Source organism: Balaenoptera ricei, chromosome 8 (genome assembly GCF_028023285.1).
Source record: "Balaenoptera ricei isolate mBalRic1 chromosome 8, mBalRic1.hap2, whole genome shotgun sequence".
Lineage (NCBI taxonomy): Eukaryota > Metazoa > Chordata > Mammalia > Artiodactyla > Balaenopteridae > Balaenoptera > Balaenoptera ricei.
The window spans coordinates 89670865-89697486 of NC_082646.1; the positions used below are offsets into that span (position 1 = coordinate 89670865).

The 26622-nt window shown below is 44.2% G+C and overlaps 2 protein-coding genes across 2 annotated transcripts; both read right to left on the bottom strand.

Annotated features, from left to right (window-relative positions):
* Positions 1-20972: 20972 nt before the first annotated feature.
* Positions 20973-22570, bottom strand: LOC132369928 (lysine--tRNA ligase-like). The gene has a single exon (XM_059929642.1). It carries the CDS (start codon positions 21741-21743, stop codon positions 20973-20975), a length of 771 nt encoding a protein of 256 aa, XP_059785625.1. The 5' UTR covers positions 21744-22570.
* LOC132369930 (lysine--tRNA ligase-like) lies at positions 21804-22777 on the bottom strand. The gene has a single exon (XM_059929643.1). The coding sequence runs from the start codon at positions 22761-22763 to the stop codon at positions 21804-21806; it is 960 nt and encodes a 319-aa protein (XP_059785626.1). The 5' UTR covers positions 22764-22777.
* Positions 22778-26622: the final 3845 nt, after the last annotated feature.

Below are 26622 nucleotides of genomic sequence, written 5' to 3' on the forward strand. Positions count from 1 at the left end.
AACAGTTTTGGGGTGTTCATAATATGTAAGGATGAGGATCAGATATAAAAGGCCACAAAGAACATGAGGTTAATTGGACAACTTCACTTTTTCTGACAATACCTATAAGGAAGGCATTTTGAGTCTAGAGTATTTAAAACAAAACTTAAAAGTATGTTTTGAACCTGAATGCTGGAGCGGGGGGGTTGGGTTGTGGGGATGCTCTTAAAACAATGTGGCTTTCATAAAAGCAGCCTCCACCTAATCCACATTGGTGCTAAGTGTGGGTTTTTGTTTAAACCAGTCATGACATTTAATTGGCTTGCTCTCTGGTTAGTTTTAGTCTTCAAACTTTTGAAAATCCTCCCTCTGCCCTGGAATTAGGGGGTTGGGGAGATGGGAGTGAAGAAGCTTTGACCATGCAGGCTTGGACCTCATATAGTGTAACAGATTTTGCTGTGTGCAGATGGGGCTTGAAGGTGGTGTGACCTCTTCTCTGAACACTTGTTACCCTACTGTGACCGGCAGCCTGTAAGTCCACCACTCACCTCCAGGTCTCTGACGCAGAGATTTTGTTCACTTACACCCCTCATACTTCAGGTCAAAGAGGGAAGGAAGCATCCCATTTTTCCCACCTGTCCTTTTCTAAAATTTTAATTTTAATTTTGGCTGCATTGGGTCTTGGTTGCTGCGCGCAGGCTTTTCCCTAGTTGTGTTGAGCAGGGACTACTCTTCGTTGCGGTGCGCGGGCTTCTCATTGTGGTGGCTTCTCTTGTTGCGGAGCACTGGCTCTAGGTGCGTGGCCTTCAGTAGTTGCGGTATGTGGGCTCAGTAGTTGTGGCTCATGGGCTTAGTTGCTCTGTGGCATGTGGGATCTTCCTGGACCAGGGCTCGAACCCATGTCCCCTGCATTGTCAGGCGGATTCTTTTTTTTTTTTTTTTTGGATTCTTAACCACTGTGCCACCAGGGAAGCCCTCCCACCTGTCCCTTTAAGATGTATACTGTCGTGCTATTTTCTCTCTTTGCCTTTCTCTGTCTCTCTGTCTATCTCTCAGTATTTCTGCCCTCAATGCTGGCCATACCTTGTTTTCTGAGGATGTAAACTTCTGCCTTCCTCTCTAAGTCAAATCCCATTGTTAGTCTCAGCGACTCAACTTTCAGGTGGACAGTTATCCCGTTTCTAGTTCCTTGGTTCCTTGAATCCCTCATGACCAATGACCACCCCTCCACCCCACCTCAGCCACCCACTCATGTTTTCACTGTCATCACCAGAGAGTATACCACCTTTGAAATCTGTCAATGTCACTCTTTCTGACCATCACCTCTTACCTTCCATCTCACCTCCTCTATCTGAGATATCATACTTTATCTCAGAGACAAACCTTTTATTCCCCACCACTCCCTCCCTACTCAGCAGCTCTTTCCTTTATTCACATCCCATCTTATCCTAGCTGAGATTTCATTGCCCCCCATTTTAATCTCTCTTGCAAATACTCTCAACTTCCTTGTCCCATCCTTTGTCCTACTCACCTGACACAACTCAAACTCCTTAATGAATCCAGCTTTCTATCTTCTGCCTTCTCTATGCTTATATGTGAGCAATTGGACATTGCAGGAGAAAAATCAAAGAATGCAGTTCACTGGTTTCACTATAAATTCATGATGACAATTTTAAAAGATATCTAGTAATCCTACCACTTTTTGAATAGAAGTCTGGCCTTCCCAGTTTCCAAAGTGACTATTTAGTATTCAAAATACACTGTCTTCCTTTCCTTATTTCTGGGGTCCCTCCCCCCAAACTTCACTAATAAAAGTGGCCAGACATGCACAACCTTTATTTCCCTAACATAACATAAAAGCTACAATCCTGTCTACATGCTGTCCCTCTTCTCCAAACTTCCTGTTTCAGAGCACAAAGTGTCTCATCTAACCAAGGACCACTCTTTCCGGTCTTCTCTCATTTTATCAAGGATACTTTACTCATCTCCTTTCCATATTTCTAATGTATCTCTCTTCTACCATGTTATTCCCATCACTATATAGATATAATGTAATAGTATTTACCTTAAAAAAAAAACAAAGGGAAAAACTCCCATCCTTCATTAACTTAACAGTCCTCCACCAGTTCTACTCTTCTTAGCCAAAATTCTTGAAAAGCTCCGACATACTCTGTCCTGTATCTTCTTCTATTTCATCTTCAACTCATTCTGGCTTCCATCCCCACTTCTTAAATGAAATTGTTTTATCAATGTTACCGATGACCTTGAAATTCAAGAGATACTTTTCTAGCCTCTTCTTTATCAACCCAGTTGAGCATCCGCTCCTTGGAATGCTTTCTTTTGCTGACTTTCCTTACCTCATCACCTGACCCTTCTCATTCCCTCAATATCCTAATGATAGGACAAAAGGTTCAGTCCTAGACATTTTCTGTCTACACACTCATGTCAAGACCTTAAGGGTCATCTATGTTGGCATAGCCATCTCTATAATGGTGGTTCCCAAATTCATATGCCCCACTTTGATAGCTCGCATGAGTTCCGGGTTCTAACAATAGCAATAATATTAACTACAGTAACAACAACAAAAGTAACTAACACTGGACTGTTGACCACATGCCAGGCCTGTGTGAAGCACTTATATGATTGAATCGTTGATCACATAGCTTTGAAGTAGATCCACTGTAATCCTCACCTTATAGATGGGGAAACTGAGACACAGGTGCTTGTGTATCTTGCCATCCCCAATTTGTAAAGCGCAGATCTGGAATTTTAAACTAAGCAACTGATTTTATCTACTAGACAGAAATTTTAGTACCTATCCATCCAACGTGTTTTCATGACATGTTACACAAGACAGAAATCTGAAAGCCATGTTTGGATTATTTCTTTCACTCACTCTCCACATATAATTTCTTTGGAATTCCGGGTAATTTCAGGTTAAACACACATCTTGAATCCAATTACATCTTCCCCAGGTTTTGTCTACCTTGGGACAATTTACCTTAGGGGTTGGATAAATCCTTGTGGTGGGGACCTCTCATGTGCATTTGTAAGATGTTTCGCAGAATCCCTGGCCTCTCCCACTAGATGCCAGCAGCACTGGCCCCCGCCCCCAGCCCCAGTCATGACCACCAAAAATGTCTCCAGACATTGCCAAATGTCCCTGGAGGACTGAGGACTACTAACTTAATCCAAGTCCTCACCATTTCTTGACTGAAACTACAACAATAGTCTTCTGCCTGGACTTCTTGCTTCAAGTTTTATTCCTATTTTTATTTTGTCGTCCACAAAAACAAACAGCAAATGAAAATAAGATTACAGGATCCTTCTGTCTAAAATGCCTTAATGCTTTCCTAGTGAACTTGGAAAAAAAAGTTTAAGGAAAACTATCACATTTTCCAAAGGCTTTGTGTGATCTGGCCTCCGCAAATTCACCAGTCTCATTTTATATTACCTTCCCCTTTGCTTCAGCCACGTAAGATTTTTTTCAGCTCCTTGAATCAGTTGAGTTTTCTACCAACATGCTCTTCCATCTGCCAATAAAGCTGCTGCCTCCCTCACCACACACCCACCATACACACACCACACACACACTATACACAACACACACACCACAGACGCCACACAGGCCACACACACCACAGACACTACACACATACCACACACACCACAAACACGCCACACACACCACACACTGACCACACACGCCACACACGCCACACACACGCCACACACACCACACACATACACACCACACACACCACACACACGACACACACCACACACATGACACACACCACACACACCACACACACCACAAGCACCACACACACCACACACACACACACACCACACACACCACACACACACCACAAGCACCACACACACCACACACACACCACACACACCACACACACCACACACACATCACACACACCACACACACATGACACACACCACACACACCACACACACCACACACACACACCACACACACACCACACACACACCATACACACCACACACACCACACACACCACACACACACACCACACACACCACACACACCACACACATCACACACACACCACACACACCACACACATACACACCACACACATCACACACACCACACACACCACACACACACATAAGCACCACACACACCACACACACCACACACACACACCACACACATCACACACACCACACACACCACACACACATGACACACACCACACACGCCACACACACGCCCCACACACACCACACACACCACACACACCAGACACCACACACACCACACACACACAATACACACCACACACACCACACACACCAGACACCACACACACCACACACACACAATACACACCACACACACCACACACACCACACACACCAGACACCACACACACCACACACACACAATACACACCACACACACCAGACACACCACACACACACACGCACCACAAGCACCACACACACCACACACACACCACACACACCACATACACACACACCACAAGCACCACACACACCACACACACACCACACACACCACACACCCCATACACACCACACACCCCACACACACATGACACGCACCACACACACCATACACACCACACACACACCACACACACACCACACACACCACACACCACACACACACCACACACACGCCACACACACCACACACGCCACACACACGCCACACACACACCACACACACACCACAGAAACCACACACCCTACACACCGCTCCTACCGTATCCTGTTTCATAATATTGGCTCCTTGTGATTCTTCAGGTCTCTGCTTTAATGTCACCTTCATGGAGAGACCTTCTCTATTTACTCTATGAAAACATGTTCCCATTGTCCCTCCCGTTATTCTCCATCACTGCACTGCACTCTGCTTCTTTTGTTATTTCACTCACTGTAGTTATATATTATTTGTATGATTTCCGTCTCCCACATCAGACTGTAAGTCCCATGCAGGCACAGGACATGTCAGTCCTGTTTACTGTGGTGTTCCTGACACCTGGCACAGGGCCTGCCACGTACGGACAATAGTCACTCAGTGGAGAGGCTGATAAAATGCATGGCACTTAGAATGACTGGATAATTTCAAGGACTTCCCCAAAACCCCTGATGATGGAGCGCAGTGCAATTTGGGAATAATGATACGAGTAAAGGAGGAGAATTTAGCTACAACCAGTTTCATCAGAGCCAACATGGTTTGTCTTGGAAAAAAGGAAATCCTAGCTGGGCCAACACTGTGCATTCCCCAGCACTGGTCTTTCCCAGGTCAGGCTTGTTATTTCTGGCCCCAGTTACCCACTGGCTAAGTCCTTGGGTAACATGGTTTTTTTCCCTTTCAGTTTGTGGTTTGTAACTTGGGGAAGTACCCCATTATCAGTTCTGCTGGGCCTCCCATTCAGGATGTTAGGAAAAGGGAATCAAGTATAACTCCCCTGGGACCGTTTTAACAGCTGTGGTTTTTGAGAAAGTTCGCCTCTCCCAGAGCCAGCCTCAGAAGAGAGGAGATGCACAGCAAGGGTAGTATTCTATGACTTCTTCTGGGAGTATCGCATCACTCCCGCCATCATCCCTGGTGTGTGTGTGTGTGTACACATGTGCACATACGCATATACTAGAAGTGGCCTCATCATTTCTAAACTGGAAGAATCTTTAGGCATATGTAGCATAACCTTCTCATTTGATGGAAAGAAATTTAGGCCTTGAGAAATTTGACTTGTCTAATGTCCTGCACCTAGTTAATGAAAAAGCTGCAGTCAAACAAAAGTCAGGCCTCCTTCCACCATATCTCACTGTCTGAAAGGCTCATTTCAAAACAGAATATTTGATTATTTTTTCTGATGGTAGAGTAACATGTGGAGGAAGATTCCGAGTGCTCTGGGTTCAGTTAACCCTCAGAAGGACCACCTCCAGCTTCCCTTCTAAGAGATGGCCCTTGGCAGAGGCATTGTCAGCAGGAGACTGTCTCTAGGTGAAGTCCCAGCCTTGTTCTCTGACCTCAGCCCAACCCTTGCCTTCCTACCCTGTTGGTTTCTTTGTTTCAGCCATGAGTTACCAACCACCAGCCAGCCTGCTGGGGCTCCTCCTCTGGCCCGTTGTCAGTGGTCCTGCCTTCTCCACCTGGCCAATCCCCGCCACGACTCCAGCCCCCTTATCTGGCCTAGTTCTTGCTTATCCTGAGCACGTATTAGTCACACGCAACACCTTTGGACGCAACCCATCAGCCCTTTTCCTAAAAACACCTATCAACCCAGACCCTTGATCACCAAGGTAACACAAGAGCCCAGGCTGACACCCCCTTCTTGTCAGCCTCCTGCTTCCCTGGAAGTACAGAGAGAGAGGCCACCATACAGAGCACAGGGCATTTTACATAGGTACAAACTGATTTGTTTCCATTTTTCATTGAACTGTTTTGCAGTGCATGAAATTTTGTGAGCTGTCACAAATCCTCCTCGGAGGTGCCCAAGGGAATAATAGATGTGAGCATAAACAATTATTTATTGTGCCAGAATTTGCCAAAGGGCTCCAAATAACGTGAGAGATAAGGGCTATACTCTACAGCTCAGAACGGGCTCATTGATATGTGCAATATCAGATCATAAGAAGATCCAACTGCAGAGACTGTTGTATAAGGAATGAACTGTAGATTTGGCTGTTTTGGAGAAGATCGAAATATGTGGTGGACACTTACCCTTTTGTTTTTTTGGGTTGTCCACCTTTCTACTCCCTCTATTTTGGGGCATTTTCCCACCCTGATGTGTTTTGTGTTGGTAGAACCCAGTACCCTACCTCTTCCTATAGAAGTTGAAAGAGGGAGCTTCTGAGTTCTGCCACTGGGGCTTGTAACCTATACTTATCCAATCAGATACTCCTCTGTAGGACATGGAGTGTGACACAAGGCTCGGGGGGGACATGTAGAAAAAGTTTATCACAGCAGGAGGCAAGAGCTACACCTCTGGCAGTATCCACAGCATGTCTTAAAGGAGTTCTTCCTCAGACGTGATCTTGACATTGCTTACTGTTCCCTGAATCTCGGGAGCTGCTCTTGTCTTTGCCTTTTTCCAAACCTCACTCTCTCGTCTTCCTTTCTATTCTGTGAACTTCCCTGAACTCTTCTGCTTCTGTTAATTCAGAGTTGATTTCTGTTGCTTGTGCTTAAGGACCTTGGATCATACAGTGCAAGTGAGGTGAATTCACCCTCCCCAGAACTCTTCTATATGGAATACTAGAAATTCTCAAAGGCACACTTAAGTCATTGGTTTTAGAAAAGAAAAAGGGGGGCGGTGCTAGAGAGGTGCTTATATGATCTATGCTTTCCAAAGAGATAAGGGAATTGTGGGCATCAATAACAGTTTATCCTCAGATCTGCATGACTACAAACATAATATTCATTGAATGAATGAATAAATGAGTGAAATCTGTCTCCAGAGAAAATCTGGCTCATATTTGAGTTTCCTGCCCAGTTGGGAATGACTGTACCTAGCACTCCGTATCTTTATAAGCGCCTCAGAGTCTTACTTAACAGCAAAAATACTCTTTATCTGATAAATGTCTTGAGATGCAGAAGGCAATTGGATCCTGGAAGTCCTGATTCCTTAAGCTCTTCTTCTTTCATATGTTCTAGAAGTAAGACATCAGAAGAGGGATTGATTTGTCTATGGTTACTTGAATCATTGTCATTATCTAGCACCAGGCTTATGACATATTCATGGATCAACCCTGAAACAGGCTTCTGTACTCCTGGGAAACTCTCCCGAGTTGGAAGCTAATTCCTAAATATGATTGAACATGTTTCCAGAAGGACATTAGATGACCTGCAGTGCACCATCTGGAAACCACATGGAATACGAATTCTTCTTTGAGACCTGGTGACTAGGCAAGCAGGCTACCTGCAGGGGCTGTACCCCAACAATAGCCCCACCAGCATCATTTGTGGTGAAACATCTCATTTCGTTCATAGGGGACTGTTTCACACACCCTCCTTTTTTGTTTGTTTTGTTTTATTTCAGTGGTCTTGTAATGGGCATGTGTGGGAATCCCTTACTAAAGGCGAAAGATGGCATTTTCTCTAAAATCTAAGCCAAGACATGAGGAAGTTCCAGAATATGAGAAGGCACTTCCTTTTCTGGAAAATGAAGGTGTGGTGGACTAAAGAATTTCTCAATACATTCCTCCACAAAGGCTGGTGCACAGCTACTCCTCAGCTCTGAGGAGTTTTAAAGGCACAGGCTGCTACACATGCTTCCCTCCACTTCCCAAATCAAAGAGCCAGGCACATCCTGGGAGAGGTGAAACCTGAGGGCATGCTGGGGTCACTGCTAGAATCAATAGGGAACAGGCTTGGTCTTGATCAGAGAGGTAGGGGTATGAGAGAGTATGCTGAACTAATTCTGAGTCATCAGGAGGCTGACTTCTCAGCTGGGGAGGGATCTAAAGAATCAATCCAGAGAAAAGGGAGTGTCGGAAGGTAGGAACACTCAGTTCGAGCTGGTTCGATAGAAACCTGGGAATAGTTAGGAGGACAGTCTGACTGATTTTGCTGAATAGCATCTTTCTCATCTACCACATGCTACTCTCGAGTCCATGTCTTAGAGGGGCTGCCTTGTGTGGATCTGATAATAGAGTATGTACACATATTTAACATAAAAATTTGAGAACTTTCATCTTCAGCTATCCACATTTAGGTCTCTTGCTGCTTCTCACTGGGGCTGGGAGAATAGAGTCAGACTCACTTAGCTACCCAATTCACAGGAAGCCTTGGCTTGTCTTTAGCTTATAAGATGGAATTGACCATGGTCTCTCTATTTTTACTGTGCCATTTCTCTAAGGATCTCTGAGTCTTATTTTAACAGCAGAAGTGTGTTTTCCTTTGCTGATCAAAAAAAAAGTCTGAGATACAAGAAACAATGGATCCTGAAGTGTCCTCGTTCCTTAAGCTCTGCTTCCTTCAGAAATTTTGGAGGGTAGGCATCAGAAGAGGGATAGAGAGTGAGAGGGTTTTGGGAAGGTGAGGAGGGAATCCCCCATTAAGAGTCTGTTTACGCACATGGTGGCCCAGACCTACGGAGATCTGGGTAGAGACAAGGGTGAAGTAAGACTGTGTTTGGGAAACTGTGGTAAGAAAGAATCGATGAGTCAGTGCTTACTATCCCCAGAAAAAGATACTGCTCACTGGGGAGGCTTTGGGGCAAAGCCTGTACATGTGTCTGGGGGTGGGGTTGGAAAGGCAGATTGGCAGGTGGGAATTTGGAGGGAAAGGAGCGGGGGGGAGAGAGAGTGTGAATGAACAAAAGGTGGAAAAACACATTGTGGAAATAGTACTGAAAGTGGGACTCCAAGCGGAAAGAGCTGTCAAAACAGAAACAGAACTCCCATGTCGTGCTGACACTGCGGGGAGATTTGCAGGTTGTATGGGAAACCCACAGACTTAATTTCATTTTTTTTTCATGCTTCTAATTTTAATTTCTTTTCAATCCAGCATGTGTGAAACAATTGTTGTTTAGAGCAATGTTGTCTTGGTCACCTTAGGGCTATACTTAATGTCCAAGTTTAGGGGTTAACCAAATATAGCATACCTGGAAACAGTCCTTTATTTATCGGTAGCTGAAATAGAAGCTGAGTCACAGAAGTGACACAAACACATCTGGTGCCTGTCTCAGACCTCCCGATTCCCCGGGGTGCTGATGAGCTTGGTCTTCACTTGCTTGGATCTTCAATTCTCCTCTCTGTTGATATGCACACACCTGGCTTAGGGATGATCCCCCTCACACTGGTCTTTCTCTAGTTATTCGCCCAGACATCAGTGACTAGATATTTATGGGTGACTTTCAGAGTTGAGCTATAGGGCCTCTGATCGACTAAAGTGTCAGCAATTCCACTCACTGGTCTAAACATGGGTGATGGAATAGAGCTCAGCTTTGAAATTTCAACTTTGCTTAAACTGGATTTCATCTGTGCTTGAAGGGAAGGAGGAAGCAGAATCCATCTGGCTTGGAAAAAAATGTGTACCCTTTTCCCACCTGGTAGTAATCAACTACAATCACTGTAGTTGATTATCCCCCCAGGCCCTGGCGCTGGCACGGAGGAAGGAATAGGCTGGGACGGAGAGTACCACTATCTCAGTGGCTCAGAGTCCATTAAAAAAAAGTGGGATGGGGCTTCCCTGGTGGCGCAGTGGTTGAGAATCTGCCTGCCAGTGCAGCGGACACGGGTTCGTGCCCTCGTCCGGGAAGATCCCACATGCCGTGGAGCAAATGGACCCGTGAGCCACAACCACTGAGCCTGGGCGTCTGGAACCTGTGCTCCGCAACAAGAGAGGCCACGATAGTGAGAGGCCTGCGCACTGCGATGAAGAGTGGCCCCCGCTTGCCGCAACTAGAGAAAGCCCTCGCACAGAAACGAAGACCCAACACAGCCATAAATAAATAAATAAATAAATAAAATTTAAAAAAAAAAATTGTTATAAAAAAAAAAAAAGTGGGATGGATTTACATCTGTAAGTCATGGTAGGTCATTTCCTTATTTCCCACACAGTCTTTCTATCACAGATAAGACTGTGAGAATGCTCCAGTGTAAGATTTGCCTACATTAGGGGAAATCAAGATGATCCCCTGGGTGCAAGAAAATACTAGAGCCTCTATTATATTCATTTTTATCTTACCCTTTAAAATTTTTAATTTTTGTGTGTATGTTATAATATGCATTGCATATTACTATATTGGTAGATGTATGTTATCTATCATCTATCTATCATCTAATATCTCTCTATCTCATTTGTCATCTATCTATCCATCCTTCTATCACAAGGTTCGTTGAGCAGCATTTTTGGAAGGGCAAATTCATGTGAGATTCTATTTTAGTAGGCTTCAGGTAAGACCTAGGAAACTGTAGTTATCTGAGTCATTTATTTTCATTAAGGAACCTTTCCTTGAAGGTAACCTTACATAAAATCCTACCATGTAAAGGATAAAGCTGGGACCACTCTTTTGAAGGGGGGCTGAAGGCAAGGGTAGGGGATGGTCCCACCCTCCAAAGTTTCCCTTCCATTTGTTCTCCCCTCTGCTCTCCTTGGTCTGTGTAAACTCCCACTTGGAAACCACCTTGGTCGCTTCTGAAAGATGCATCTTTGGAGATTAACTGGTTCAGTGTTTCAAATTGGACTAACAGGACATGGTTCCATTCTCAGGTTTGATCTTGTAAATATTTCCCACTAGCTGGATCCATCCCAGTCTGTTTTTCACGCCACGTGCCAAACACCCCCTCACAGCCCAGGCTAAGCAAAGGGACTGACATCGTAAATAGACTCCTTCCTCCTAAGAGAAGGCCCCTCCCCAGGTAATTTCCCGCCTTGCAATTACTGCTTCATTTTTCCTAACATAGTGACTTCCCCACAGTAAACAGCCAGTGTATTCATGAAAAGTCATGTTCAATGCAGGGGATGATCAGACTTCTGCAGCAAACATTTCTCTGATCTTATTTCAGACTTGCAATTATCTCCCTCTGCAGAAGGAGATTCTGCTTAAACTAAATGCACCCCCCTATCCGAGAAGCACCTCATCCTGTAGCTAATGCAATTATGCTTATGCGTGGTTATCATTTTCTTTCTGATTTTATTTAGAGATTGCCTATTTCCCAAGGGCAATTCACACTGTCATTTATAAAGTTATGTTGTCTTCATGTTTAACCTTGAGGGAGAAAATTGCCTATAGAAATAGGGGAAAACATAGGGTGTAGCAGATGCAGATAAAATACTCAGATCCTCTTTCCAGAAAGGACTCACTGCCCAGCTACCAGGGGGGTAAGCAGGTGACAGCCTCTCCTGTTAGCAACTTTTGAGCTAAATTCACACTCTGCTCAGAGTGGCCCTAGCCCATAACCGAACAGGGCCATGGGATAAAGTCATGGCCATTTCCACCTGATGGGGATGCGTTCCAACAGGTAATCTTGCTCTGGAGCAACCTTTGGGGCTAACAGAGCCTGTACCACGATCAGGTGGCTTCCTCGTGGCCATTCCTGCTACCTCATATTTCCTTTCACAGGTGTTACTCCCCACAAGACCTTATGCTTCCTAATTCTGTGTTAGAGTCTGCTCCCCGGAGAATTAGAGGTTGAGGGGGAGGGGGAGGAAGCAAGAACCAAATACAGGTTCCAATATTCTCCCAGATTCCTTGAGTTTACTATTCCCAGCCTGTGGGTATGAATAGCCCCTGGGGAACCTTAGAGTTATTTGCAAGGGGTCTGCAAATATACCCACGTGCCCCACATTGCCTATAGCCCGAATACATAATATGTCCAGGTATTTTGAATAATAAATGTGCTATTTTTCAAATATATGAATAACAATTCAATAAGATAGTTTTTTAAAATAGTGCATTTTTAGATCAGTGGGCTCTAATAGTTATACACACATGCACATATGCACATCAGGGGAATTTTTTGCATTGAAGAGGTGTCTTCATGTTAAAAGGGCTGAGAACCACTGTGTTAGTTGATGCGGCCCTCTGGTCTTCAGACATGAACTGGGAATTTCCAATGTAATTTCCAGATAAACTTTGGGAATGGCTGCGTAATTCTCAGATGGAGCAGCTCTAATTTGACAAATGTTGATGGCTGAGGGGTGCTAGAATGGTGAACTTTAAAGGGTAATGAGATATCGTGTGGCCTCTTGGTACAATATCAAACCTCCTAAAATGTGTTTATGTTCTGACCTTCCTGTTCAGAGACATGAGTAGGTAAAAAGTGTTTGACTTTGGTTCAACATCTCTGTTTGTTTTGGGATAAATTGCCTTGTCTTAGCATACAATAGTTATCTTTAAGGAGCTGGTACCATGTAATTTGGGATTACAATTTAGGTAGAATCTTATAACTGAAAGAGACCAACCTTCCTGTCCTATGGAGGAGAACACTGAGACTTATTCTGGGGAAGTATAGTCACTTGTCCAAAGCCACAGCTAATAAGTGGCACATGTCTCTCTTAACAGTAGATAGGAACCAAACTATGGCTTATGATTTGAGGTGTAAAATTTACTAGCCTTAACAGTCAGGATGTGCTGAACTATGCTGCTTTAACAAATAACACCAAATGTTAGTGGATTAACATGAAGGAAGTTTATTACTGTTTCACCCGAAGTCCATTGTAGGTCTGAATGGTTCTCTAGGACACCTGTGCCCCAGGGATCCAGGCTGCTTTGATCTTATGACACTTCCATTTCAACAAATGGCTCCACAGTTGCCACAACAGAGGAAGAGCATGCTGCAAGATCTCTCACTGGCAGTTAAACACCTTGGTCCCTAATGACACAGGTGAAAGACTGTATCTATAATAAAAGGTGAGGAGAGCTGGATAAAAATAAGCACTCGACTTCCCTGGTGGCGCAGTGGTTGAGAATCCACGTGCCAGTGCAGGGGACACGGGTTCGAGCCCTGCTCCGGGAAGATCCCACATGCCGCAGAGCAACTAAGCCCATGCGCCACAACTACTGAGCCTGCATGCCTAGAGCCCGTGCTCCGCAACAAGGGAAGCCACCACAATGAGAAACCCATGCACCACAACGAAGAGTATCCCCTGCTCGCCACAACTAGAGAAAGCCCGCGTGCAGCAATGAAGACCCAACGCAGCCAAAAATAAATAAATTAATTAAAAAAAAATCACCACCTTGAGCATTCTCAGAGAAGAAAATGGCTAGGTTGTTTAAAAAAAAAAAAAAGCACTCAACATCCCTACCATACCAGCCTCTCAGAGTGCCAGAAAAATTTCATTAGTTATTTTTAGGGTAAATTTCACATTTTTAGGGTAAAATTCATTATCACTCAATAGCATACATCATGAATTAGTCTATCAGTTTAGGTTTAGTCACTAATACTTTGAAAAAACGGACAGCTGTGGTGGAAATACACTTTAAGAGCCCCTCTTAATAAAAGACAGCTGAGGGGTTTGGGCTGGCCAGACAGAGTTGTGTGGGAGACACTTGGGAGGCCCCAGCTCTGGTGATGGATGGTAGTTGAGGGCAATGAGTGTTTGAAGGAGAAGACTTTCTAAGGGCAGACGGGGCACTGAAAGATGGTAGAGGCTACCTGTGACCAACTTCCTTGAATTCAACACTTTGCCCCAGGCTGCTCAGGTGAGCAAAGCAACTTTCAAATGTCCATGGATGTATTTGAATGATACCAAGTCTTATCAAACTTTTGATATTATGTTTGTCTCCAGTCTGCCTTCCCTCCCTGGCCGCCAAACACTGCTTTGAAAATAATATGTTGCTAACCTAGACTATTGGGTTTCCTGCCACATTTTGGTGTCTGCAGTGCTAGGGAGACCAAAATGGCAGAGAGAGACACTGCAGAAGGAAGCCAAGCTTGGCTTCAGCGTGAATTACTGCCATTTTTCAGGCTACCACTTCCATTGGCCTGGCTCACCGGGCTGAGGTCACTGGTCTCCACTGGGAGCTTTGAAGTTTTCAAGTTGAGTGTTTATCTAAGCTCTTTAAGCCATCTGGGCCTATGGAATGGACTTGGACACCATCTTTTTTGAGATCTTCCACATTTTCACTCTGAGCTGAAAATATTAGTGAAGAGCCACTTCTGTCCCTAGCGGATATGGGATGTTTACTCTCAGACTAAGACGTGTTACAAATGAGGGTCAGATTAGAACAGAACAAAGTCTAAAGGTCTGGCCAATTTACTCTAATGGAATTTTTCTTCAAAAATGGGCTAATAGACATGTGACTTTCTAATCCAGTTCATGACTTTGGAGGCAGTCTGCTTGGGCTCATACGCTGACTCAACCATTTACTAATTATGTGTTTGTAGACAGATTACTTAATCTTCCTGCGCCCCAGATTTTCTTAAACTTTAAAATAAAAACAACTGCATCTACTTCAATAAATCTGAAGCCCATAGAGGCACTCGATAAATATGAACTATGATTGTTTTTGTAGTGCTTTAGAGAGATTTGGGGGGAGAAGTGTGATAATTTGACGTCTAAGACCACTGTTGTTATTGTCAGTAATAATACTACAAGATCTAATGTGATATACTGGCAGCTACTTCAGTTTCCTCATCCACAAAATGGGACTGATGTTGCTGGCCCTTCCTACCTTAGTGGATTATGTGGTGCATCAAATGAAGTGAGAGATACCTTGAAACATAAACACATACTATGGAGATGGGAGATCTTGTCCATGCTGTGCAAAGTAACAGCAGCAATAGCAGTGGTAGTTGTAGAGTGTCTTTGTCCATCCTGTTGCCACTTAGGTTGTTGCAATCTCTGCATGTTAATGTGATTGAAGAGTTGGATTTTGCTGGGGTGGGTGGGGCTAGTTCTTACTGCCCTGCTTTGACAGAACCTCGTGCTGATGAGGGCATTGCTTTCTTTTTTTTTTTTTTTTTCATTTTCGAGTAGTATTTATGGATTTTTTCCAATTTGAAAGTAACACATAATCATTATTGAAAATTTTAAAAATATGGAGAAGCTTAGGGCTTCCCTGGTGGCGCAGTGGTTAAGAATCTGCCTGCCAATGCAGGGGACACGGGTTCGAGCCCTGATCTGGGAAGATCCCACATGCCGCGGAGCAACTAAGCCCGTGAGCCACAACTGCTGAGCCTGTGCGTCTGGAGTCTGTGCCCCGCAACAAGAGAGGCCGCGATAGTGAGAGGCCCGCGCACCGCGATGAAGAGTGGCCCCCGCTTGCCACAACTAGAGAGAAGCCCTCGCACAGAAACGAAGACCCAACACAGCCATAAATAACTAACTAACTAACTAAATAATTAATTAATTAATTTAAAAAAAATATGGAGAAGCTTAAAGAAGGCAATTAAAATCACCCATAATCCCATTACTAAGAGACCAGATGACTTTTGTGCTCTCCCACTCTGCCCTCCCCTTCTGTTTCTGGTTCTGGTTTTCCGTGCATGCACACACATGTGTATGCACGTGCACACACACACACACTCAGAGGCATCGTGCTGTCGGTGCACTTTTACAGGCTCTTGTCAATTAACAGCATGTCGGGGCATTTCTTACCTTGCTTAATATTTTTCACGGCATTCCTTCTCCTCACCCACTCTCTGAGTATATGGAGCCCTACCTCCTAAGGAAGGTCCTCCCACCACCACCCCATACCTCCGTCCCACCCCTCTGGCCTTGCACGCGTCTGAGGGCATTGCTTTCTGACACCCAACACTTCTATCCATGGAGTCAGAGGCGCTTCTGCTAGGAGTTGTCTGTCTCTGAGAGGTCAGTGCCAGAGCCTGGTCTCCAGTTCAGAAAACCACAGGATGAGCAAAGCCAAGTCCTGCAGCAGCAGTATACCAGGCTCTGGCGGTGGGCTGGCCCTCGCTCCCTCTCTCATCTGAAGAGTCTTTTTGAGGCTGGATTTGCTCGGCTGCCCCTGGTTGGGAAATAGTAAGAAGCTTGCATTCGTGGAAAAAGGAAGGAAAAAACAATCACCAATGCTTTCGTAAAACCCAGCCTGTCACAGTTCCTGTTTAAGGAGGAGGACTCATTTTTCCCTACGTTGAAAATATTTGAGCCAAGATGGGAGGTGGGGAGGATGGGGGGAGAAATTGCCCTCTGTCCAGAGCCAGGCAGAGATTTGCATATACAGTGAAATATACTGGGGCTCTCATTTTAGGGGAGAGTTCTTTGGTTCCAAGCAAAAGAAACCAACTTTAGCTAATTTAAGCAAAAAAAAAAAAAGAAAACAACTAAAAATACACACACAGATACATCATGCCACACATACATGTTAGAAGGCCACAGAGCAGCTCACAGAATCAAATAAAAAGCTAAAGAATCTGGCTTTGTATGAGACAGGAAACTAGGTGATCTAGGTGGGAGAGACTAACGGACTCTCCATTTGTTAGGGATCCCTGTGTCCCTTCACCCGGGGTTTCTGTTCCCTGGAGAGAGTAAACTGGCCTTGCTTGGTGACATGCCAACTACTTGACCCGCAGAAGGTGAGACTTCAGGCTCTGTTAGAAGGGAGGCTGGGCTGCTGAGGAAGCCATAGAGCAGATGTCGACCAGGCTGCCTTTTATCATCAGCCTCGTTGCTATAATTAGTTCCCCGAGGCCGCCTGGATTTACATGCATCTAAATGGAGTTAATGTGTTTCTGTTTTATAGCATCCTTGATAAAAATTAAACCATGTTAAAAGTGGACTACAGTCTTCTCACTCAAGACAAGATCTCTGCCTTGTCCTTGTGGCCCAACTGGAGAAAAGGCGCTGAGGCCTTCCTGAAGCAGTCTCTTGCTTCACTTGGCTTCCCTTTGATAGCTCCATGCTCTGGATTCTGGAAGTTTGTGCCCCCAAGAGCCCTGGTTACCCAGCCTAGTTCTTGCTTTAGAGAGCAAACTAAAAATAAGTGTCCCCAGGACCATTCGTGTTGGCAATGACAGTTGGGCTGCCACCTCACCACAAAGACACTTGTCATTTGGGGGTTTGGAAAAGGGAAACACTTAAGTGTTAGTTTATCAGCCAAAAGAAGCTACGACCAAAAAAACACAGCACCCGTCCAACCCACAGACTTCTGGTCAGAGTATCAACTTACAGGGGAAAAGTTTAGCCTGTTATAAATTAAAGACATAGAGGTGGTTCTTTATTTACACATTTGCAGGGGGAAAGGGGAGACAATGTGAGCCCACAGCAGCAGCCTTTTAGAAGTTTCCAGGGAAACTTTAAAAGAGAACAAGCATTTTTTTAAAAAGTGTTAGAACATTTTCAAAGTATCGAGGAACAAAGAAAAGCCTGCAACAATGTACAGTATTAATCTTTTGGTGTGTTTCCAATCCTGGCTTTTAGATTGGGAGGATGAGCTTAGGGGTCAACTTGCTTCCACGCCTGTCATATCTGCTCTCACTTGAGAATGAAGCCCGGAATCAAGTAAAAGTTTAATCAGTGTAGCTAGTATGCTGACAGGTTTTCATGCATGACATTCATAGGCCTCCTTTATCCACTTAATATAGCATAAGGTTTTCCCCATGTTTGAAAATTTCTTTGCCAGTTTTTCCTCAGTGCCTTTATAATATTCCATCAAATGGTTGCTCCTAACTTAACCGAAGCAGGCCTTTGACATTGCACATGAAATATCACAAGTAATGGGTATTTTTGTGCCTAAACTGGGGCCACCATTTGTCAAAGTCCAGCCTCACAACTTCTTGGGTGTGAGGTTTTTATACTGTCACTGTTTTTCTCTTACAAGGCAGCTCTTCACTGGACAAAGTCTAATTATCCAGTTCATAGGTGATTCTACCCTAATTATTCTTCACTCTTTTCCCTCCTTTTATGGTTCTGGAAGTCATTTCCTAGATTGTTAGCAAGGGTACTAGAAAATTAAAGAGAGGACAAACTTTAAGTACCTATTGCTAAGTCGTAGAAAAAACTTCCTGGGGTACTGTAAGAGCCAGAGTGAAACTTACTTAGGAAATCCATCAGACAGGTCTAGACACTGCTTTAAAAATATGGCAACTGCTCTTATAGTTTTTCAAAATATATTTTATATTGCTATTGTAAAACATGCTTCTGTTAGGCACATGGTAATTGTGTGTGTGACAATAATAGCAATAACATTTTTTTCCTTAAAGGCAAAGAAGAGGATTTACAAGCCCACATTTTTTTTCCCTCTAGAAGTATCTAACCTTCCTCTCTTAGAAGCTCCTGGGGGCTCAGATATTAATAGTGTTCATCTTTCCTACTCCATTTATCTAGTCACCTAGGCGTGCAAATTTAGAGTATTTACTAAATCAACAATGATCAAAACAAAAACAAGAACTATCATTAACTGAATGCTTGCTGTATGCCAGGCACTGGTCTAAGACTTTGAGAGAGAGAGACCAAAAAGGGAGGATGTAAACAGCAGATTCAGTGGACTTTTTGAGGTGATGACAGCCACAGGAAGAGTGGGGGGATAGGATGCTGGCGTGGGTGAAGTGTCCCAAGTGTGGAAGAGCGTGACCTATTCTGCCATGGACGGGGATTAGCAAGAGGGCAGGAAAGTGGCATCAAATATAGCTGGAAGAATATTTAATAAGAGAGGGACAGGATCCAATTCATATCTTAAGAAGAATGTACACATCTATATGGAGATAGATTGCAAGGGAAGTAGGGTGTTCACAGGAATGAACTGTGAATGTGTCTGGGGCAGTGGATGGCAGTGGCCTGGACTCAGGGGCTCTGGTGGAAACGGACCGAAGCAGATGGACTTGGGATGCATTTTGGAGATAGAATTGACAGAGCTTGCTGGTGAATTGTAAAAAGGAGGTAGGGTAAGGGAGACATAAACGCCAAGTCCTGTGTTTTTCTATTTGAGCACCTAGGCTATGGTGGTGCCATATACTTATGATGTGAAAATCTGGGGGAGTAACTGATTCATGGGTAGGAAAATGGAAGTTTCCATTCTTACCTTGTCATTTGCCAAAATGGACATACTGACCAAAGATAGAAAACAAAACAAAACAAAACTAGAAACTTAATGCTTTCATCGTTTTTGTGTAGTAAAAGGAGACCAGACAGACCTAGGACTTCTATTTTCAAGTTGTACGATTTAAATTACCTAGCCACCTGCCACTGGATGCTTTAACCTCCTAATCTTTAAAAGGGAATTAATATTGCCTGTCGTGCATTTCTGTTGACGTAATATATGTGCAGCTCCTAGCCCAGTCTCTGGCACATAGTAATTCCATTTCCTAAATGTTAGTTGCAGTTCTTAGGAATAACCTGCACAAGATAGAGCTGTCATATGCAATAAATCCCTCCTTGTGAGGGTCTTGTACACACCTTAGCCTGGGTGACAGGATATATCCCTTTTACTTTCTATCCGAAGTCCCACATTTAAATGCTTTATTCCTTCAGTGGAAGGCTTTTTTCTTTACTGAAATACCAGTGGCCTTGAAAAGAGAATAGTTTAAGGCATATCTGTCAATAATAGAAAGTCATCCTAATGTAGTGATTAAGAGCATGGATTCTGGAGCCGGACTGCCTGGGTTTGAATCTTATCTCTGCCACTTATGAGCTGTGTGACTTTGGGCAAGTTACTTGACTTCTCTGTGGCTAAGTTCCCTCATCTGTGATATTGGGACATTCATGATTCCTACCTCATAGGGTTGTTTTGAGTTTTGATGGAGCTAATACATATAAAATCATAAAACAATGCCTGGGAAATAGTAACCATAATGTAATAATGTGTTAAATAAAATACAAATAGTTAAGGTGTTAGAAAACATGGCTCTGAGAAGGTGAGGAGAGAAGGATGAGGTCAGGGAGGAGAAGGAGGGCAGAAGAGACTGGGCCTCTGGAGGAAGCAGAAACAGTAGGACACGGTGGGCAATCATGAGAAGAGCTAAACACAGGCTTTTCTGGTTTTTGGTTTTGTCTTGTCAAGCCTCCAGGGAAAGAGACTTCCAGAATGACCCCAACCCCAAATATGAGATCTAAGTTTTCCCCTCTTAGAAGCAGCTTTAATCCATGCTTGGCTCAACGCAAGGTAACATGCACAGAAACATGCATTTCTGCTGTTGCCGCTTCTGTCGGCAGAATCTCTCTGCCTGGCCTTCATAAAGGTCATGTCAAGGTGTCCCCCACCCATCTGATTTGGCCTAACCATGTGGTTTCCTATGGCTTACCAAGGTCTCACCTGAAATCCGGCCGCAGACTGCTCCTCCAGAGCCGAGCCTCAAGGGCTGGTTCATCATTTCTGGCGTTATTATGAATGGACTGGGGAGTCCAGGAAATGTGTAAGTTTCCTTTCTTTTTTTTTTTTTTTTTTTAGAAACAAATGGTTTATTTGGTAACAAGGAGTAAAAAGGAATTCTTAATTCCTCTTCTCTCTTTTGACGGCTGACATGAAATGTGATAGTCAAATAGACAGCAACGCACACAGGAATTCCCTCGCAGTCCTTGATCTTCTGCACAAGCGCAGAGATGCCCAAGCCGTGCGACTTGCTGTCATTGTTTTCTAGACAGAAGGGCCGGCTGCTGTGCTTTTCCGTCCATCAGTGGTGGCTACATTCTCCTTCTTGTCTTCCAGTTTCATGGCAGGAAACAGAAGCACTTCCTTGATGTTACTGGAGTCTGTGAAAAACACGGTGACGCGGTCGATACCCATGCCCCAGCCACCTGTGGGGGGCAGCCCGTATTCCAGGGCAGTGCAGAAGGTCTCCTCTATGAACATGGCCTCATCATCGCCAGCAGCTTTGGCCTTGGCCTGTTCTTCAAAAAGCTGCCGCTGTCGCATAGGGTCATTCAGCTCAGTGTAGGCATTGCGTATTTCCTTTTTCATGACAAATAGCTCAAAGCGTTCAGTCAGACCCTCTTTAGAGCAGTGCCATTTGGCCAGAGGACTCATTATCTGCGGATGATCACAGATGAATGTAGGATTGATGCACGTCACTTCCAGGAACTCCCCGACAAGCTTATCAAGGAGCCTGGCTGTGGTCCGAGGTGGAGGGCATTCAACAGCTTTTGCCACACAGATATCATCTAGAATTTTGCGAGTTTCTTCGGTTTCGAAGAGGTTAGTTTCTGGCAGTTTCATGCCCAGGGCTTTCTCAAGCTCTTCTACCATGCTGATTTTCCGGAAGGGTGGAGTGAAGTCAATCTCACAGGCTTGGCCCTCTGGGCCATCTGGATGATAGGTGACCTTGTAACTGCCTGTAATGTGTTTCACCATCCCTGAAATCATCTTCTCTGTGATTTCCATGAGATCATGATAGTCTGCATAGGCCATGTAGAATTCACAGGTGGTGAACTCAGGATTGTGAGTCAAATCAATTCCTTCATTCCGGAACTAGTGTCCGATTTCATAAACCCGGTCAATGCCACCAACCACCAGCATCTTATGGTAGAGTTCTGGAGCAATCCTCATATATAAATTCATGTCCAGCTCGTTGTGGTAGGTGATGAAAGGCTTGGCCACAGCTCCCCCTGGGATGATGTTCATCATGGGAGTTTCAATCTCTAGGAATCCCAACTCATCCAAGAAACTTCTTATATATGTGATGTTCTTAGAGCGGATGATAAACTTCTGCCTCACAAAGTCATTCAGGATCAAGTCCAAGTATCTCTGACAAAACCGTGTTTCATTGTCTTTGAGGCCAAAGTGAAGATGAGGTAACATATGCAAGCAAGGAGACAGCAGTGTGATTTCATAGGGAATGATGCTCAGTTCGCCCTTCTTAGTTTTCCCAGGATTGCCCTGAACTCCAATTATGTCTCCCCGGTGCAGTTTGTTGTTAATACGAATAAATTCTTCTTCAGATTTATAATTCCTGGAATTGGCCATGACTTGCAACTTGACCCCCTCTCCTCGAAGGTCATAGAGGATGAGCTTTCCCCTAGAAGCTCTTTTGGCATGGATCCTACCTGCCACCTTTAAGGTGATGTCAGTCAGGTGGTCCCCAGGCTGCAGGTGACTGTATTCTTGGATAAAGTGAGTGAGTGAGATGTCGACGTGGAACTTGTGAGGGTATGGGTCTTCCCCATTGACCTTCAGCTGGTGGACTGCCTGGCTGCGGATTTTGAAGTACTGGTTTGGGTCCAAGCTCTCCTCCTGCGCACCCGCACCATTATCAGCAGTGTGGTTGGTGGCAGCAGCGGCCTGGCTTAGTTGTTTCTCACTGAGCTCCTTCTGCTTGGCCTCCTTCTCTGCTATTTTCTTCTCAGCTTTCAGGCGTCTCTTTAGCTCATTTTTGCTCAGTTTCGGCTCGCCGTCGTCCACTTTAATTTCAGCCCCCTGCACCTCAGCCATCTTCCCAGAGGGCCGGACCTAAAGAGCTAAGTTTCCTTTCTTATCATCCTTTCTTCAAGGAAAATGCTTCATGGGCTGTTGCATCTAGATGGCAGTTGGCTTTTATCATTAATTCCCATCTGAGCCAAACTAGGGACAGAGCATCAGCCTTTTTGAAAAATGGGGCAGCGGAAAGGATGTTAGTGAATCCCAAACTCACCTGGAACTCTAGCAGCATCTAAAGACTGTCCCTCAATTTTTCCAAGTGTGGTGAGGATGCAGAGAAACTACATCACTCATACATTGCTGGGAGGAGTACAAAATGGTACCACTACCCTGGAAAACAGTTTGGCAGTTTCTTAAAAAAAAGTAAATATGCCAACTACCACACCACCCAGAGATTGCACTCTTGGCCATTTATCCAGGTGAAATGAAAATCTAGTGTTCACACAAAAACCTGTACTCAAGTTTAGCAGTTTTATTGGTAATAGCCCCAAACTGGGAACAACCCAAGCGTTCTTCAGTGGCTGACTGGTTAAGCAAACTGTGGTCCATCCACACCATGAAATAGTACTCGGCAAGAAAAAAGGAATGCACTATGAATTATTCGTATAAGCAACAACCTGGATGAAACTCCAGAGAATTATGCTAAGTGAAAAAAGCCAATCCCCAAAGATTATATACTATATGATTCCCTTTATATGATATTCTTAAAATGATCAAACAGTTGAAATGGTAAACAGGTTAGGAGATGCTAGGGGTTAAGGAGGTGGTGGGAGCAGGAAAGAAGTAGCGGAGGCTGTAAAAAGATACCATGAGGAATCCTTACGGTGACAGAGATCTTCTGTATCTTGACTGCATCAATGTTAATATCCTGGTTGTGATACTGTACCATGGTTTTTACAATATACCATGCGGGCAAACTGGGTAAGGAAGGGTATCTGCATCATTTCTTAAAACTGGATGTGTGTCTACAATGATCTCAAAATAAAAGTTTAATTTTAATAAAGAGAGACAGGATAAAGACTGTTAACTGATCCCCAAATTCATCCTGAGCTCTACCAGGACCTAAGTAATGCCCTTCAACTTTCCCACATTCCTTGCTCTAAAAGAATTTTTAGTTGTAGAAAGATGTAACCAGATGCAAAATTAGGTAAACATTGATACATTGTTAGATACATTGCTTGCCACACACAGTTAGACCCTCAGCTCACCTACTGTTCATTTTATCACTCATTCATTCAACAAACATTTATGGTGCCCCTCCAATGTATCAAGGACTATTCTAGGTATTGTGGATACAGGGAGACAGATAACAGACTCTGTACCTGAATGGAGCTTATATTATAGTGGGGAAGACAGATAATGTATAACACATACATAAAAAGATGATTTCAGAGAGTGGTAAGAACTAAGGATGCAATAAAACAAGGTGATGTGGACAGTGTCAGGAGAGGGGAACCTCTTTCAATAGGGGAGTGAAGGAATGGCTTTCATAGCGGGCAATTTGATCTGAGGGTAAATGGTGGAACAGGGCCCTAGAGCTGGGGAGAAGAGTATTGCTGCATTACCTTTACAAAAATCACTCTTGTGATGTGAAGAACACACTGACAGGAAACAAAAATGAGAGTGAGGGGACCAGTTCACAGTCATTTCAGTGGCCCATGCCTGCGGTGATGGTTTCCTCGACTAAGGTTTAGCAATGGAGACAATGGTGCCATTTTCCAAGATGAGAAAGACTGTGGGGGAAGAGGGAAGGTGGTTGGTTGGGAAAAAGAAATGGAGAGTTCTGTTTAGTCATGTTCATTTTGATATGTCTAATAGACATCCATCCACACTGGGCCACGAACATTGTTCAGCCTCATTCTTTGTCTGTCTCCCCCCAGTCAGTGCTCCAGCAGCTCTGGGTCACTCTTCCACATCCAGACATGAATGCAAAATCACACCACGAGTTGGTTCCCAGCACGTCAACAATGGTTTGGATTCTGCACACTGGAAGGATAGAGTTATCTCCCTAAGGGTGAACCTTGAACAAGGGGAAATGGGAGCTAAAAGGGAGCCAGACGGATAAAGTCTTCCTTTGTCCCTCTCCTACGGGCTACTCTAAGGTACAATATCTTCAAGCAACTCTTCCAGAGAAGTCTCATATGCTGAGTGAACACAGCCTCCAAGTGACTGCTGGGTCTCTTGGCAGCTCTCTGCGAGGTGGAAACCAGGATGGGAATGCAGCTCATCACATTATATCACAGCTTCCTTTGCCTCCTTACCCTTTTTCTCTTACACCTAATACCCCAGACTTGCACCTCCCAATTAAACTGTTACTCTATTAATCCTTGCCTCGGGCTCTGTTTTATAGAGGACTCAATTAAGACAACATCCAAATGGAGATGTCAAGTAAGAAGTTAAAGTCTAGAGACTTCCCTGGCAGTCCAGTGGTTAAGACTTTGCCTTCCAATGCAGGGGGTGCAGGTTCGATCCCTGGTCGGGGAGCTAAGATCCCACATGCCTTGTGGCCAAAAAACCAAAACATAAAACAGAAGCAACAGTAACAGTAACAATTTCAATAAAGACTTTTTAAAAAATGATCCACATAAAAAAAAATCTTTTAAAAAAGTCTAGAACTCGGGAGAGAAGTCAAGATTGGAACAACTAGCTTGGGAACCATTAGGAGGAGATATACTGTATTTAGGGCTGTAAGGCTGGCTGGTGCAGTCACTTACAGAGAGTGTGTGGTTGGAAATATGGGTCAAGGAGCAAACCTGGGGCACTTTAAAATCTACTGTTTAGGTCGAAGGGTGTGGATCCAGCTGAGAGGAACTGAGAATTATTACTCAACGAGTTAGAAGAAACGCTGAGGGGATGTAATGACATAGGTGAAAGAAGAGGAGAATGTCACAAGAAAGATGAAAATAATCAGGTGGGTGGACGCTAGCTAAGAGGTCTAGTAACACGAGAGACAGAGGAGACCGTGGGACTGGTAACATGGAAGTTGCGGTGGCCTTGATGAGAGCAGTTTCAGTAAGGAAGTAGCATCGGAGTGGGTCAAGGAGAGAAAGGGAGATGAGGAAGTAGAAACAGCTAACATCATAGACAAGTCTTTAAAGAAATTTCAACAGAAATGGAGAGGAAATAAATTGGGTGAGGAAGTCCGTTTTAATGGGTGCTATAACTAGGAAATGACAGTTTGAGAAGTGTATTGTCTGGAAGTCAAGAGACCTACGTTCTGATCCTTCTTCTGCCAGTAAGCAGCTGAAGAGGCCTTGGGTAAATCAGTTCCCTCTCTGGGCATTAATTTCCTCATTTGTCATATCAGGTATCTCTGAGATCCTTCAAGCTCAGAAAAGCTATGTTCCATGGAGATATTGATGCTGACAGAGAAGGGACAGTGAGTGGGGAAAGGAGGATCCTTGGGAGGATGGTGTAACTCCTTAAGGGGCAGCAAAAGGATACCTACCTCCTTGGGTGGTAGGAAGGATTAAATAGATAATGCATGCAAAGCACTTAGCACAGCGCTTGACATAACAGTAAGAACACAATACACTTTATTGCTAGAAATAATAGAGGTGGTATTGGTAGCAGAAACTAGCAGGGTATTGGGTGCACTGCCCTACTGCACACACTTGGAAGTGCCATTCGGAGATAAAAAAAGAAAGAAAGGACGAGAAGTGGGGATGGACCAAGTAGTGCCTGATGTGCAGTGAGGACCACCTTGGAGGCAACCTGTGGATTAAGGTGTGGCATGGACTTAATGACATCAGCTCAGAGCTGGTGGCTTGCATGATATGAGGGTCCACCAAAATGGGAATATATTTTACTTTTAAAGATGCTTTCTAGTCCATATTAAAGTAAGGTAGGGATGCAAAGAGCCATGAATAGCCAA